This window comes from Pristis pectinata, chromosome 24, assembly GCF_009764475.1.
Source record: "Pristis pectinata isolate sPriPec2 chromosome 24, sPriPec2.1.pri, whole genome shotgun sequence".
Taxonomy (NCBI): Eukaryota; Metazoa; Chordata; class Chondrichthyes; order Rhinopristiformes; family Pristidae; genus Pristis; species Pristis pectinata.
The window spans coordinates 18806410-18819162 of NC_067428.1; the positions used below are offsets into that span (position 1 = coordinate 18806410).

General features: G+C 39.4%; 1 protein-coding gene across 1 annotated transcript; it reads left to right on the top strand.

Annotated features, from left to right (window-relative positions):
• The first annotated feature begins 259 nt into the window (after positions 1-259).
• LOC127582451 (growth arrest and DNA damage-inducible protein GADD45 beta-like) lies at positions 260-2185 on the top strand. The gene is made up of 4 exons (XM_052037716.1): positions 260-470; positions 620-721; positions 867-1080; positions 1357-2185. The coding sequence occupies exons 1-4, from the start codon at positions 427-429 to the stop codon at positions 1468-1470; spliced, it is 474 nt and encodes a 157-aa protein (XP_051893676.1). The 5' UTR covers positions 260-426; the 3' UTR covers positions 1471-2185.
• The last annotated feature ends 10568 nt before the right edge of the window (positions 2186-12753 follow it).

The window sequence follows — 12753 nt, forward strand, 5'->3', positions numbered from 1 at the left end:
CTTAAAGATGGGGATTCATTTCATTCCAACAGATAGAAGTCTGCAACTTAATAATCCCCACAGCACGCGAAACTTAGTCACAGAGAAAACTGCAGAGACCAAAAACAGGCAGACAAACAAGGAATTTCCCAGAACTGTGGAAAAGGAAAGACGCGACATCTGCTCCGGCGCCCACGTGCTGCTGCCTGCCAATTGCAAGAGTGATATGTAAATGAGCCGGTGGGTGGTTTGCAATACTTACTTAAAGAGCGGCGAGCACAGCTTCGGAGCTGCAGAAGGAATTGGAGATCTGAGTGGAGTTTGTATCAATTTTCTAGGATCGTCGACAAAGACCTTGGGGATTGTTACATTCAGCGCGAAGTCTGCAACGTATTATTCGATTGTTGCACTCGCCGGCTCCTTTAACTTGGACTTGATCACTGCAATATGACTCTGGAAGATACTACTGGAACTGACAATACCAGCAAAAAGTAAGCGCACTTAATTATTGCTTAATTCAAAATCGTGCATTTGTTCTGCCGGAGATCGGGTTTAACAATGTGGAAAAGACCACGCATTGAAAATATGAACTTGGTTTCTGAACACGTTTTAATTAAAAAATCTTTCTGCTTCTGTTCAGGATGCAGACAATTGACCAAGCCTTGGAAGAATTGTTGGTGGCAGCTCAGCGCCAGGGTTGCTTAACCGTTGGAGTTTATGAGTCGGCGAAACTAATGAATGTGTAAGTATTGTACAGTTGCATTAACCTCCGTCTTTTAAAAAAAAATACGTGCAATTTGTTGCAGTTTCGTTTTCCACATCAATCTGAATTATAAGCTTTATCGTTTTGCAATTATTCTGAGCATCTCTCGTTTTGTCCCGTGTAGTGACCCAGATAGCGTAGTTCTGTGTCTCTTGGCGGCTGACGAGGAGGACGAGAGCGACATCGCCTTGCAGATACACTTCACCCTGATCCAGGCATTTTGCTGTGAAAACGATATCAACATCGTGCGGCTGCGGGGTGTCAAACGGCTGGAAGAGATTCTGGAGGCTGGAGGAGAGAGCGCCGAACCCCTGGACATGCACTGCATGCTTGTCACGGTAGGTTCCTTCATCTCACCAAGTCTTGATGCATGTAGATTAATATTCTATTTAAATATTACAACTCGTGCTTTTTTTTTGCAAATACGTAATGCAGAATGAAATTGGCTCTTTTACAAGTTGTATAGTGGTTATTCAGTTGACTGGCATTTATAGGGTTAAACTGTTGTAACAGACGTGAAACTTAAGGTTGCGTGACGAGGGAGAAGCTGACTGGAATTGACGCGCTGGTATGCTGACGCGTTTCTGAACCAAGTGTTTTCATTTTATTTGCAGAACTCTCATACCGACGTTTGGAAATGCGAGGCACTGGAGGAAGTCGGAAGCTACTGCCAGGAAAGCAGAAACAAGAACCAATGGGTTCCTATTGTTTCTCTGCAAGAACGCTGAAAGACCTCTGTGGCGAATTAAAAAAAAGCTGCAAAATCCAATCTTTAAGTAAGAAGAGTGTATGCCGTTTTTTTTAAAGAAAAGATGCGGATGGATGAGGAAAATCTGGTTTGCGAAGGCACTGTTTTTAAAGATGCAAGAAATCGGCAGAGCAGGCGGGACTTGGCTGTTTTCGAGGCGGCAAGTGGATTGCAACCGCTCCCGGAGCCGAGAAGGGAGCAGAGGAGTTGGAGATCAGGAAGCAAATTTGGAAACGGAAGAGGTTTCGAAGCAGAACATTTTGTACATGTATAAATATTTTTTAAGACTGGATTGAAACTCAGGAGGAATGTGGTATACCAGGAAGGACTGCTTGATGGCTGATTGTACAATGGTTGCCGGCCATGCCTCTCGCACTTGTTGTTTCACATCACGGAGAATAAAAGGAAACCATACGAAGCTGCACAGGATTATGGGGGCCGTTTTTATTTCTCAACGGGAAACCTTGCATGAGCCACGGTTGTTGCAGCAAATGTGGAGAACTGTTGCACTTAGTTTCAAATCGGAGGCCAATGCAGGGAATCTGTCGTGTAGTGGGCATCGTGCAATTTGAGTCGAGACTATTATGAAATGTCATTATTTTCTCATCAGTGTTTTGTAATTACAACTGATCTTCGATGTGTATTAAAATGAACTTGCAAATTATATTTACAATAAATATTTAAACTTAAAAGTACTTATTCGTCTGACTTGCCTTTTTAATATCCAGTTTTTTTAGGATTGCATAAAATGCTTTTTATCTGTCAGAATGCAACAGATAACAAGGAAGAAAACCGGGTTGGGTGGGGGTGCGCAATAGAATCACACCTGTCTGCAGGGATAAATGTCTCATTGTCTTTGGTTCTATTGTTGCCCTTTCTCCTTGCTACCGCCTCCATCCCACCGCTATTTCATCTGTATTGCTGAGCCTTCTCTGCAAAACAAAAATTAGACTGCCTTTCTCACAGAAGTTTCCTGAATCATCGCTTGAGTGCAGACATTTGATTGCAATTTCAGGACATCGTAAAGAGCACTGCAACCCTGCATCAGACTAGTGGTCACTGTCCATTGTAGCCAACTTGCACGCCGCTAGTTCCCACACGTGGGGGAGGGAGGAAGAAGAACTAGTAACAGTTCCTATTTACAGAATATTTTACCCATTGCCCAAGAGTGTAGAGAGAATTCCACTATTTTTTAAAATGGCTCTACCTATTCTTTACTTCAAGGGGTGGCCTTGGTTTAGTGTAGTGGTTAGCATAATGCTATTACAGCACCAGCAACCCACTGCTGTCTGTAAGGAGTTTGTACATTCTCCTCAAGTCTGTGTGGGTTTCCTCCCACATATCAAACACCTACAGGTTAGGAGTTGTGGGCATACTATATTGGTGCCAGAAGAGTGGTGACACTTGCAGGCTGCCCGCAGCACATTCTCAGTAACACAAAAAGATGCATTTCACTGTGTGTTTCAATGTACATGTGACCAACATATTTTAAAAGATGGTACTTCCAACTGTGCATACTTGTCACTTCTACACTGAAGTACCAAGCTAGATTTGTGCTAAAGTCTCTGGAATGAAATCCAGAAACATCTGATTTGGAGCTGAGATGGCCTAATGTTGAGCCATGGGTGACCTGGGAGAGAAGAAAGCCTCCATTCAACACAGGTCAGACTGAAAATTTAGCTTTACTGAAACACTTTCCAGCAAGGTGATGCACTACTCCAAAGTCATGCTTGTTTTCTTTGTTTAACTGCTCATTCAAGTCTCTACAGTTACTGGCTTTGTGATGATTCATCCTGCCACAAAGATTTGTGTTGTCATGGATTTTAATTGGTTTTAAATGCATTGAAATTTTTAATTAAGCCAGAACTATAAAGTTTAATGATTTCAAAAAACTTCTTATAATCCACTTCAGTATTAAGCTATGCATCAATATAATCTCATTTGGTGTGTGGTTGCTAAACTAATGCCAAAATTATGCTGCCATAGTAGTCAAGTGACTGGACTTGTGTACAATGACCACAAATACAGAAACATAAGTTTGATTCCCATTGTGGCAGCTTGGTATTCAAAATCAATAATTGGCTAAAATTGGAATGAAAAGGCAGGATCAATAATGGTAACTATGAAGTTACAGGAATGTTATAAAAGCCCAACTTTTATGCTAATGTCCTTTACAGAGGAAAATCTGCCATCGTTAGTTGGTCTGACGTATGTGGTTCCCAACCAACAAATATGATCAACACTGAACTACCTCTGGTATGGCCTAATAAGCCATTTTTCCAGGAAACAATTACAGATGGACAATAAATGCCAGCAACATTCACATCCCTTGAAGGAATCTGTTCAAAAAAGGTCCCATTGTTGTTACTTAAAACTGATACTTACCTCATCATTTGGCTTGTGCAAGCTCTTCTTCCTAATGCTAGCAAAACAGTGGCAGCTACAAGTTCTAAATGATACCACTCCCATGTAGTTTTTTTTTAAAACTTAAAACTATATCTACAGCCTTTGGAACGTACTATACTACAATTGTGTTAAATTATCAAAGAACTACATCTAAAGAAATTATCTAAAGGCAAATTTGTGGCATTTGGCATGCAACCAATTCTCTCAGCCTAGACTAAATAGTATATCAGGGCTGGGGCTCCTCAGGGACTAAGATTTCAATATTTTAAGATGCTAATCCTTATTGGGAGGCCAATGAGAAAACGTTTACCAGCCCTGTGACCTTGGTCCTCAGGGCTAGTGAAGCCTCAGACCCCAGTGCTCCTAAGGCACAAAGTATACCATTGTACTAGGGATATGTTCCATCGACCCTGTCATGGTAAAATTGCTTTTGGATGAAAATGTCTCCTGATGATTGACCACTAAGCCAAAGATTCTTTTGGATGCGAATAGGAAACATTCAAAAAGTAGGAGACAGAAAGAAAATATTGGCGAGTAAGCCTAAATCTTTCATTTAAGTAAATGTGGAATCCATCATTTAGGAAATAGTAGCAGGAGATTGAGAAATTTATAATAAAATTAGCAAAATCAATACAGTTTTATGAAGGGAAATCATGTTTGACAAATTTATTTGAATTCTTTGAGGATGTAAACTAGAAATATGAATGAAGTAGTGTATTTAGACTTCAAAAAACATTTGATACGGTGTTACTACATAATGTTAAAGCTCATGACATTGGGAATAATATGTTTGTGCAAACTGAAGATTGGCTAAACAACAGACAGAGAGAGTTGGGATAAACAGGTCATTTTCAAGTTGGCAAGCTGTAACTAGTGGGCTGCCACAGGGTTCCACTTACAATTTACATTAATGACTTAAAGGACTTAGTGTATCCAAGCCAAAGCTGATGACAATAGGTGGAAAAGCAAATTCTGAGGAAGACACAAAGTCTTGAAAGGGATAAAATCAGTTAAGTGAGTGAATACCTTTAACAGGAAGAATTTAAAACCACAGAATATTGTTTAAAAGGTGAAGGACTAGAAAACGTTGCTGTACAGAGAAGTCCAGATGTCATGCAAAGATACAGTTGGCATGTAGCTACAGCAAGAAATTAGCAAGGCAAATCAAATTCCTGCAAAGAGGATTCAGTGTAAGAGAGGAAAATGTTGGTACAACTTCACCTAGATGAACCAAACACTTGTGACATCATCACTTCCAAGACTCCCTCCAAATCCCTACAAACCACACGTCATTCTGACTTGGAAGTACATCACCAATTCTACTTTGCTCTTGGGTCAAAATACTGGAACTCCCGGCATAACAATACTGTAAGTATATGCTCCCCAAACTAACTGCATAGTTCAAGAAAGTGGCACATCATCTCCTTGAAGTTACTTAGAGATGGAGAACAAGTTTCGGCCTTGCCAATGACATTCACATCTGATGAATGAATATACAAAAAACTGCACTCTAGAAGTTAATTATTGTGTGAAGCCTTTTGCCATTTCAAAAAGACTCAGCCATCAAATGATTAATTACCTTGTCAGTATGTGGCTCATGACCAATCAAAGCGGAGGAGAAGTATTTTGGGATGATTTTGAGAACCTGAAGGCTATGTACTGGGAGCTTGTAGAAGCCTGTCATAAGTGGCAGAAGAAACACCCCACATCACAAACTATGTTAGGCACCCACCCCGTTAAGAACTTCTGCCCCAACTGTGGAAGGATATGTAGCCACATCAGAACCCACAAATCCCAAGTGGAAGCAAGGCATTCTTAGGTAATTCCAGATGAAAAACACTATGATGCTGGAGGAACTCAGCAGGTCAGGCAGCATCCGTGGCGAAAAGCAGGCGGTCAATGTTTCAGGTCAGGATTCTTCTTCAGGACTCAGTCTGACCCAAAACACTGACCGCCTGCTTTTCTCCACAGATGCTGCCTGGTCTGCTGAGTTCCTCCAGCATCATAGTGTTTTTCATCTAGATTCCAGCATCTGCAGTCCTTTCTCTTTCCTTAGGTAGTTCCATAAGATTAAAAATGTAAATATTTAAGAAGAACTTGTTAGCGGTGATTCAGAAATCTTGGGATGTGCAAATGTATTACACCAACTGCAATCAACTATAGATTTCAAGCAAGTCTCCTCAAATTCTTTTTAGGCACCACACCTGGGTTACTGTTTTCATCTTTGGTCACCTTATTTAAGGATATTATTGGTTGGAGGATGTTCAGAGAAGTTTCACAAGAGATGAAGGGGCTGTCATCTAAAGAAAAATTCAGCAGGCTGCATAGATGCTCAGAGGTTGTTTCCTCTGGTAGAGGAAGTTAGAACCAGGAGGCATACTTTAGGATAAGGAACTATTCATTTAAGACTGATATGAGAGGTAACTTTTCACAAATGGTGGTGAAGCTTTGAAATTCTCTACCCTAGAGAGTTGTGGAGGCAGAGTCATTGAATTTATTCAGGCTGAGATGTTTTTGGACTATAGGGCACTCAAGAGTCATGGGGAACAGGCACAAAAGTGAAGTTAAGACCAAAGTCAGATCAGCTGTGATCTTACTGGACGGTGAAGTATGGCTGAGGAAATGCGCAGTCTACTGCTTCTTACATTCTAATTCTCCAATAAACTTTGGCAATCTTTTTTCCAATGGATTCTACAAACTACTTGAGGAAGCTCACTTGAAATCTATAATATTTGCATCTTGAGTTGATGTTTTACATTTCCAAATCCCAAGATCTCTAAATCTTAGCTAACAAGTTCTGTTAAACACTCACACATTAAACAGGTCATTAACCCTTTGATGGCAGAGTCTTAATGATACCACCAAAAGGCATCACACAATAATTAATTTCCAGAGTGCAGGTTTTTCTTTATTCATTCATCAGACATGGACATTACAGGCAAGGCCAAAATTTATTCTCAACTTGAATTAGTCTTGTGGAGATAGTGGTGAACCTCCTTGAACCATATAGACAATGCAATGGGGCTATACCCACAGTGCTGCCACGTTCCAGAATTTTGACCCGGCAATAAAGAATTGGTAATACATTTCCAAGTGAGAATGGTTCATAGGGTCTTGGAGATGACGATATGCCAGCTGCCCTTGTTCGTATAGGTGGGTGATTCTTATTGTGCACATACAACCAAGTGTGCAAATGCAGGTCTCAATCCAAACACCAGTTGTCATTATTTTGTTTTTCTTCTGTCCGCTCAGCATGCCTACGACCTCCAGTAATTCCAACTAAAAGATAATCTGCATTTACAAAGTATCTTTGACAACACAATGAAAGACCTTGGAAAAGTAGGCACTTGTAATCTAGGAAATACATGAACCCATGAACACTACCTTGATATTCTTCTTCTGCACTATTTAATTTTGTAACTATAATAATTTTTATGTTTTTATGTTTTGCACTATACTGCTGTCACAAAACAACAAATTTCACGACATATGTCAGTGATAATAAACCTAATTCTGAAATACAGCAGTCAGTTTGGACACCAAACTCTCACAAATTGCAATGAGATACCAAGCAGCTGATCCATTTTATAGACATCAGCTGAGAGATAAATATTGACGAGGAGAATGAACTTTTGGACTTTTTACATTCACTTGAGGAAGTACACCAGGCCTCAGTTTAAATGCTTGAACCAAATGATGGCACCTCTACCAGTGTAGCACTCTCAGTACTCACTGCAACGTTAACCTAGATTTTGTGCTCAAGTATCTAGAGTGGGACATGAAAACAGAACCATACACTTTTTCTTAAAGTTTGTCTGATCCTGGAAGGGCTCTGGAACTGAGCCTTATGCATCTAAAGGCTCCAGTTTCAATCACGCTCTGTAACTTTGTTGCTAGACTACTGGTCTAGAGAAACAATTTCACAACTTAAATTCCAGGAGCCATTCACAGAACATGACTCAAAAGGGAAACCAGTATCAAAAGCCCTTAAATGAAATAACCAAAGCAGGAATCCTATCCAATGGAAGTGGTTTCCCAATTGGTATTATGTGATCAACCAGGAATCTGCACTTATGGAATTCAAAGTCAAAGTCAAACTTATTGTCATATGCACAAGTACATGTATGCAGAGGTGCAATGAAAAACTTACTTGCAGCAGCACCACAGGTACATAGCATCATAGAAGCAGCATTCACAAGAAAAAAACATAAATTAAACACTATCTTTAAAAGAAAGAACACAATTAGAACAAAAAAAAGTTCATTTTAGTGCAAAGTGATCATATGTTGCTAAACTAGCGATTAGGTTGTGTTGGTTTGTTGTCACAATTTTTTTTAAATATTATTTTACTGACACTGATCTCTGTCTGGTACTGAGAGACAGCTCATCAGAGAAATGATTGGATTATAATTTGTTAGATATTAGTCTGAATAGGTCAGTTTATTACCTCATTATTCACTAACGACTGCTGTCTAGCCAGGACAACATGTGCACTTAAAAGGCCCACCTTGACTGATAAACTATCTTGCATGCATTTTATTTGGCAGGGCTAAAAGAAAGTAGGCAAGAAGGCATGATGTTGGTATCTGAGATTAGGAACAAAATGTAAACACAAAGAAATTTATATTTTACACATGTGATTATTCTATGAAGGAGTTCCTCCCCCAGCCCCCCAACATAATTAGAATAAAAAGGCACATTGGAAGACAAAGAAAATGCAATTGGATTTAAGACTATTTACTGCAACAAAGAACAAGCCCCAGCTCAGGCACAATTGATTAAATTGACTCCTTCTGTGAAGACACTTAACAAGATTAAAACACAAATCCTGGAGATGGCTATGTTGTAGTGTGGTGCTAACACAGACCAGATGTTACCGCCCTTGTTTAGCAATCTCAGTCAAGGCCATACTGCAGAATTTTGCATTCTTGAGGGGTAGTGCAAAACAAATCCAAAAGACTTGCATTTCTATGTCACCAGTGACTTCTCTTTCTGAACAATTCAGAGCATTTTACAGCCAAAGTAGTTATTTGAAGTGTAGTCACTATTGAAATGTGCACAGCAAGCTCCAACAATCAGCAATATCATAAAGATATAATCCGTTTTAAAAATAGTGACTAAATATTGGCCAGGACACTGGGGAAAACTCTTCTACTTTTCTTTGATATGGTGCTATTTGTGTCCAAAAGGGGGAAGATAGGGGCTCAGTTTAACTCATAAAAGACAGCACTTCTGATAGTGCAGCACTGCTTCAGTACTGCAATCAGTGGCAGGCCAGATTTTTGCGCTCAGGTCTGGAGTGGGACTTGAACTTGGAACCTTCAGACAAGTTTGTTTAGTCATATTGGCTAAAAGATAAATAATGATCTAGGATACCAGGGAGAACTTCCCAAATCTTGAAGATGCCATGGAATCTTTTTTGACCATGCCCTTCAAATGGCAGGTCACTCTTACAGTTTAGGCTCTCACACAGCTGGAAGCTGAGTCAGGAATGGAAAAAGCTGGCAATGCTTATAAATCTGTGTCTATTCCATCATGTGTCATGACTTCAAGGGAGGATAAAAACTCAAAAAGATTTAAAACTGAACCTAAACAATGCCCGCACGAGACATCACAAATCCTCTGGGTTATTTCAAGTAATACTGAAAAAAACATTTATCTCCATACACAAAAGAAATAGTAAAAGGAGATTTGTAATGAGTCATAATTCAGGAGACCAGCTCAGATAGGTGGGTGTTTCAGTAATTCTACAGAAAAATATGAACTGAAATGTAAGTTGAATATGCCTGACCTTTTACTGACAGCATGTTCATAGAGAACGCCCATTGACACAACTGAGCATTCTTGTGCAGAGCAATTAACTTCTGGTGGAAGAATCCAAGGTATTCAGGAATGGCTAACAGTTTCTGCTGGAGCATTTATTAGCTTTATATATAAAGCATGCAGCAGAAGTGTAGTACAATATCTCGCGAATGACAAAGCACTGTACTCTGGATCATCAGTTATTTGCACCTCTTCTTTTGTAGAACCTGCTGCAAGTTTCTTTTTTCCTTTTTTTGCCTGATTCCAGTCCTTCCTTCCCCTCCTGTGGACATTGAAAGTTGCAGAAAGCTACAAGATTATCAACAAGCGATCGAGTACAATTCTTGATGGTGAATGCTGACTGCAACAGCACCACTGTTAAGTCTGGACTTGTTCTTGCCTGATGGTTTTTAGCAGTTTTGGCAAATAGGAATTGTGTGGGATCTGTCTGATTCTTACTCCACCAAATATATCTGCTCCCCAAATGTAGTGCCCACTTATACCAGCCCTTTGAGATAAAGGAACTCAAAGCAAATTGAGAACTAAATCAGGGATCATGTTGGGTTTGTACAGCTCAAAGGGCGAGGGATTTGTGGGGGGCGGGGGGGAGAAAATAATAGTCAAAATTTTTCTGAAAACAAAACATTATCACAAAAGCCCCTCCAGAGCACCTACATTTTATAGCAGAAACCCTCTGATGATGCTTCACATTTAGTATTGAATATGCAAACACATTAATTCCCCAGCTAATACAAGTCACACAAGGCACGGGGGCAGCTTTATGCCTGAAAGAATAGATATGATGAGTTTGAAACTAGCTGGGTCTAAAGTAACTTTCTATTTCTTTAGTTTCATATTTTTCAGAGATGTAACTTACTCTGAGTAAATATCAATAGAACAGAATGTGAGTCAGACTTCACAGAAGCATGCACAAAGAATAAGAGCCCAACTTAATTTTCATTTACTGATGTTCTAAGCTGCTTGCTGTAGAGTATTGTTTGATTGCCAAACCCAACTCCATTGCTGGCATGTGGTAATTTAAAATGTTCTTTCTTCAATTCATCAGCATCTCTCTCCAGTCATCTTTCCTTTTACCTCCTCCCCCAGATTATTTTTCTGGCACCATCTGCACACTGCTGATTCGGAAACAGAGAGAAATGTGCTACTTTAAAATAAGTATGGTGTGCATGGGCAATTAGGATCATGTGCAGCAAGTTCCCCATGCATTGGTCAAGGAGCATGACACACAGACATGCTATGCATATACAACTCTGAGTAAGTCAACTTTTCCTCACTCCACATATGCTATCTGACCCGCAGAGTATTCCAATTTTCTGTTTTTATTATATTTTCAAAATCATCACAAATTGCCTCTGTCACAAGTAACTACTGCACTATTTAGAATATAATCTGTCTGATTCAGAGCTTTGATTAGTTACAGGGTTTGGATGAGGTTTGAATTTTTCAATTTTTATTTTTCATTTAATTTGGTGCCCATTTTCAACAAAATCAGATATTTTAGTTTTTTTTGAAAAGCATCACTCCACTCAAAAGATAAATCAAATTATGATTTCTATACAAGTCCTCCCCAATTAAGGCAAGGTTCCATTCCTGTGAACTGTTTGTAACCTGACCAGTTCACAAATCGGAAATGTAGACATGAACCAAGTTCCCGTACAGCAGAAGAGGCCTCCAGCCCTGCAACAGCTGCCAATCTGAGCCACCGGTCTCCCAGGTGTTCTCTCCTATGTATGGGCTGTACACGAGTCGGGCATTTGTAAGCTGGAGAGGACCTGTAACGTGCAACTACATTGAAATTGTTAATGATAGTAGCTTATGGACATTCAAACTTAGTAAAATTTAATTGCCTTCCACAAGGTAACTAACAAACCTACTAGTGCACCCACATTTACATGGGATCAGGATTTTTAATGTGCATTTAGAAAGTTAGAAGCAATATTTTTAAAGCAAAATGAGTAGCGTAAATTCTGCTTTGTTGACATTTATTGACAGCAAGGAATTTTATTGGCTAAAAAACGAATTAAATTCCAAGTAGGCCTTTGGGGATGTTTATTTGTTTGTGTTAATTGGTTAAAGCTGAAAATTTCGAGCTCTGGTTGAGGGAAACAATTATGGTAAAGTTTAAATATGGATTTATTTGGGACATTCAAATTTTGGGGCATTCAAGTTTATTTTAAAGAGGAAAATTCCATGGGAGTAATTAAACTGCATGACATGGATACACAAAGCCAATATAATGTTGAACTGTGTTCATACAGTCAACTCACATCCTTCCTACGTGGAGAAAGTTACACAGTAAAGGAGATTTGGCAAACTTGGAAGCAGTTTGGGGAAATACTGGGAATCTACTTTGCAAATTTTGCATATGTTTTGAATTATATAGAGTATACTTTTATGTGTATGTGGTTACAGCTAGTTACAAACATGCAAGTCGGATAGTAATGAGGATTTCATGGAATCATAGAATATTGCAGCATGGAAGGAGGCTACTCAGCTCATTATGCCAGCTCCTGCTTTTTGAAGTGCTGCCCAATTCATCTCACTTCTTCCCCATAACCCTGCTGCTGGAGCCAATTAAGCTCAAGGCAAAAAAAATGCATATAATAGATATCTAAAAGAACATATTATGCTGGAAATATATAACAGGTCAGGCAGCAGCTGTGGAGATTCTGAAACAGAGTCAGTGCTTCAGTTCGATTATCCTTCATCAGAATTCAAAGATCATCAACCTGAAACACTGACTGTTTCAGAGACACAGTGTCAGAGACACACAGTCAGAGACACAGCTTATCTGAAAGTTCCAAAGATTCCCAGTGTTCTACAGTGCCGGCTAAATGGAGAGTTGTTGTCCGATCTGCTTGGTTATTTCAATGTTCTGTTTTCTTATACTTCTGAGTAGGTAGTTTCAAAATCATCATTACCTCCTCTATCACTGTATTATTCAGAATATAATCTGTGTGTCAGATTCAGGGCTGGGACTTGTTGCAGGTTTCGGGTGAGACTTGAATTTTTCAGTTTTTATTTTTAATTAGTT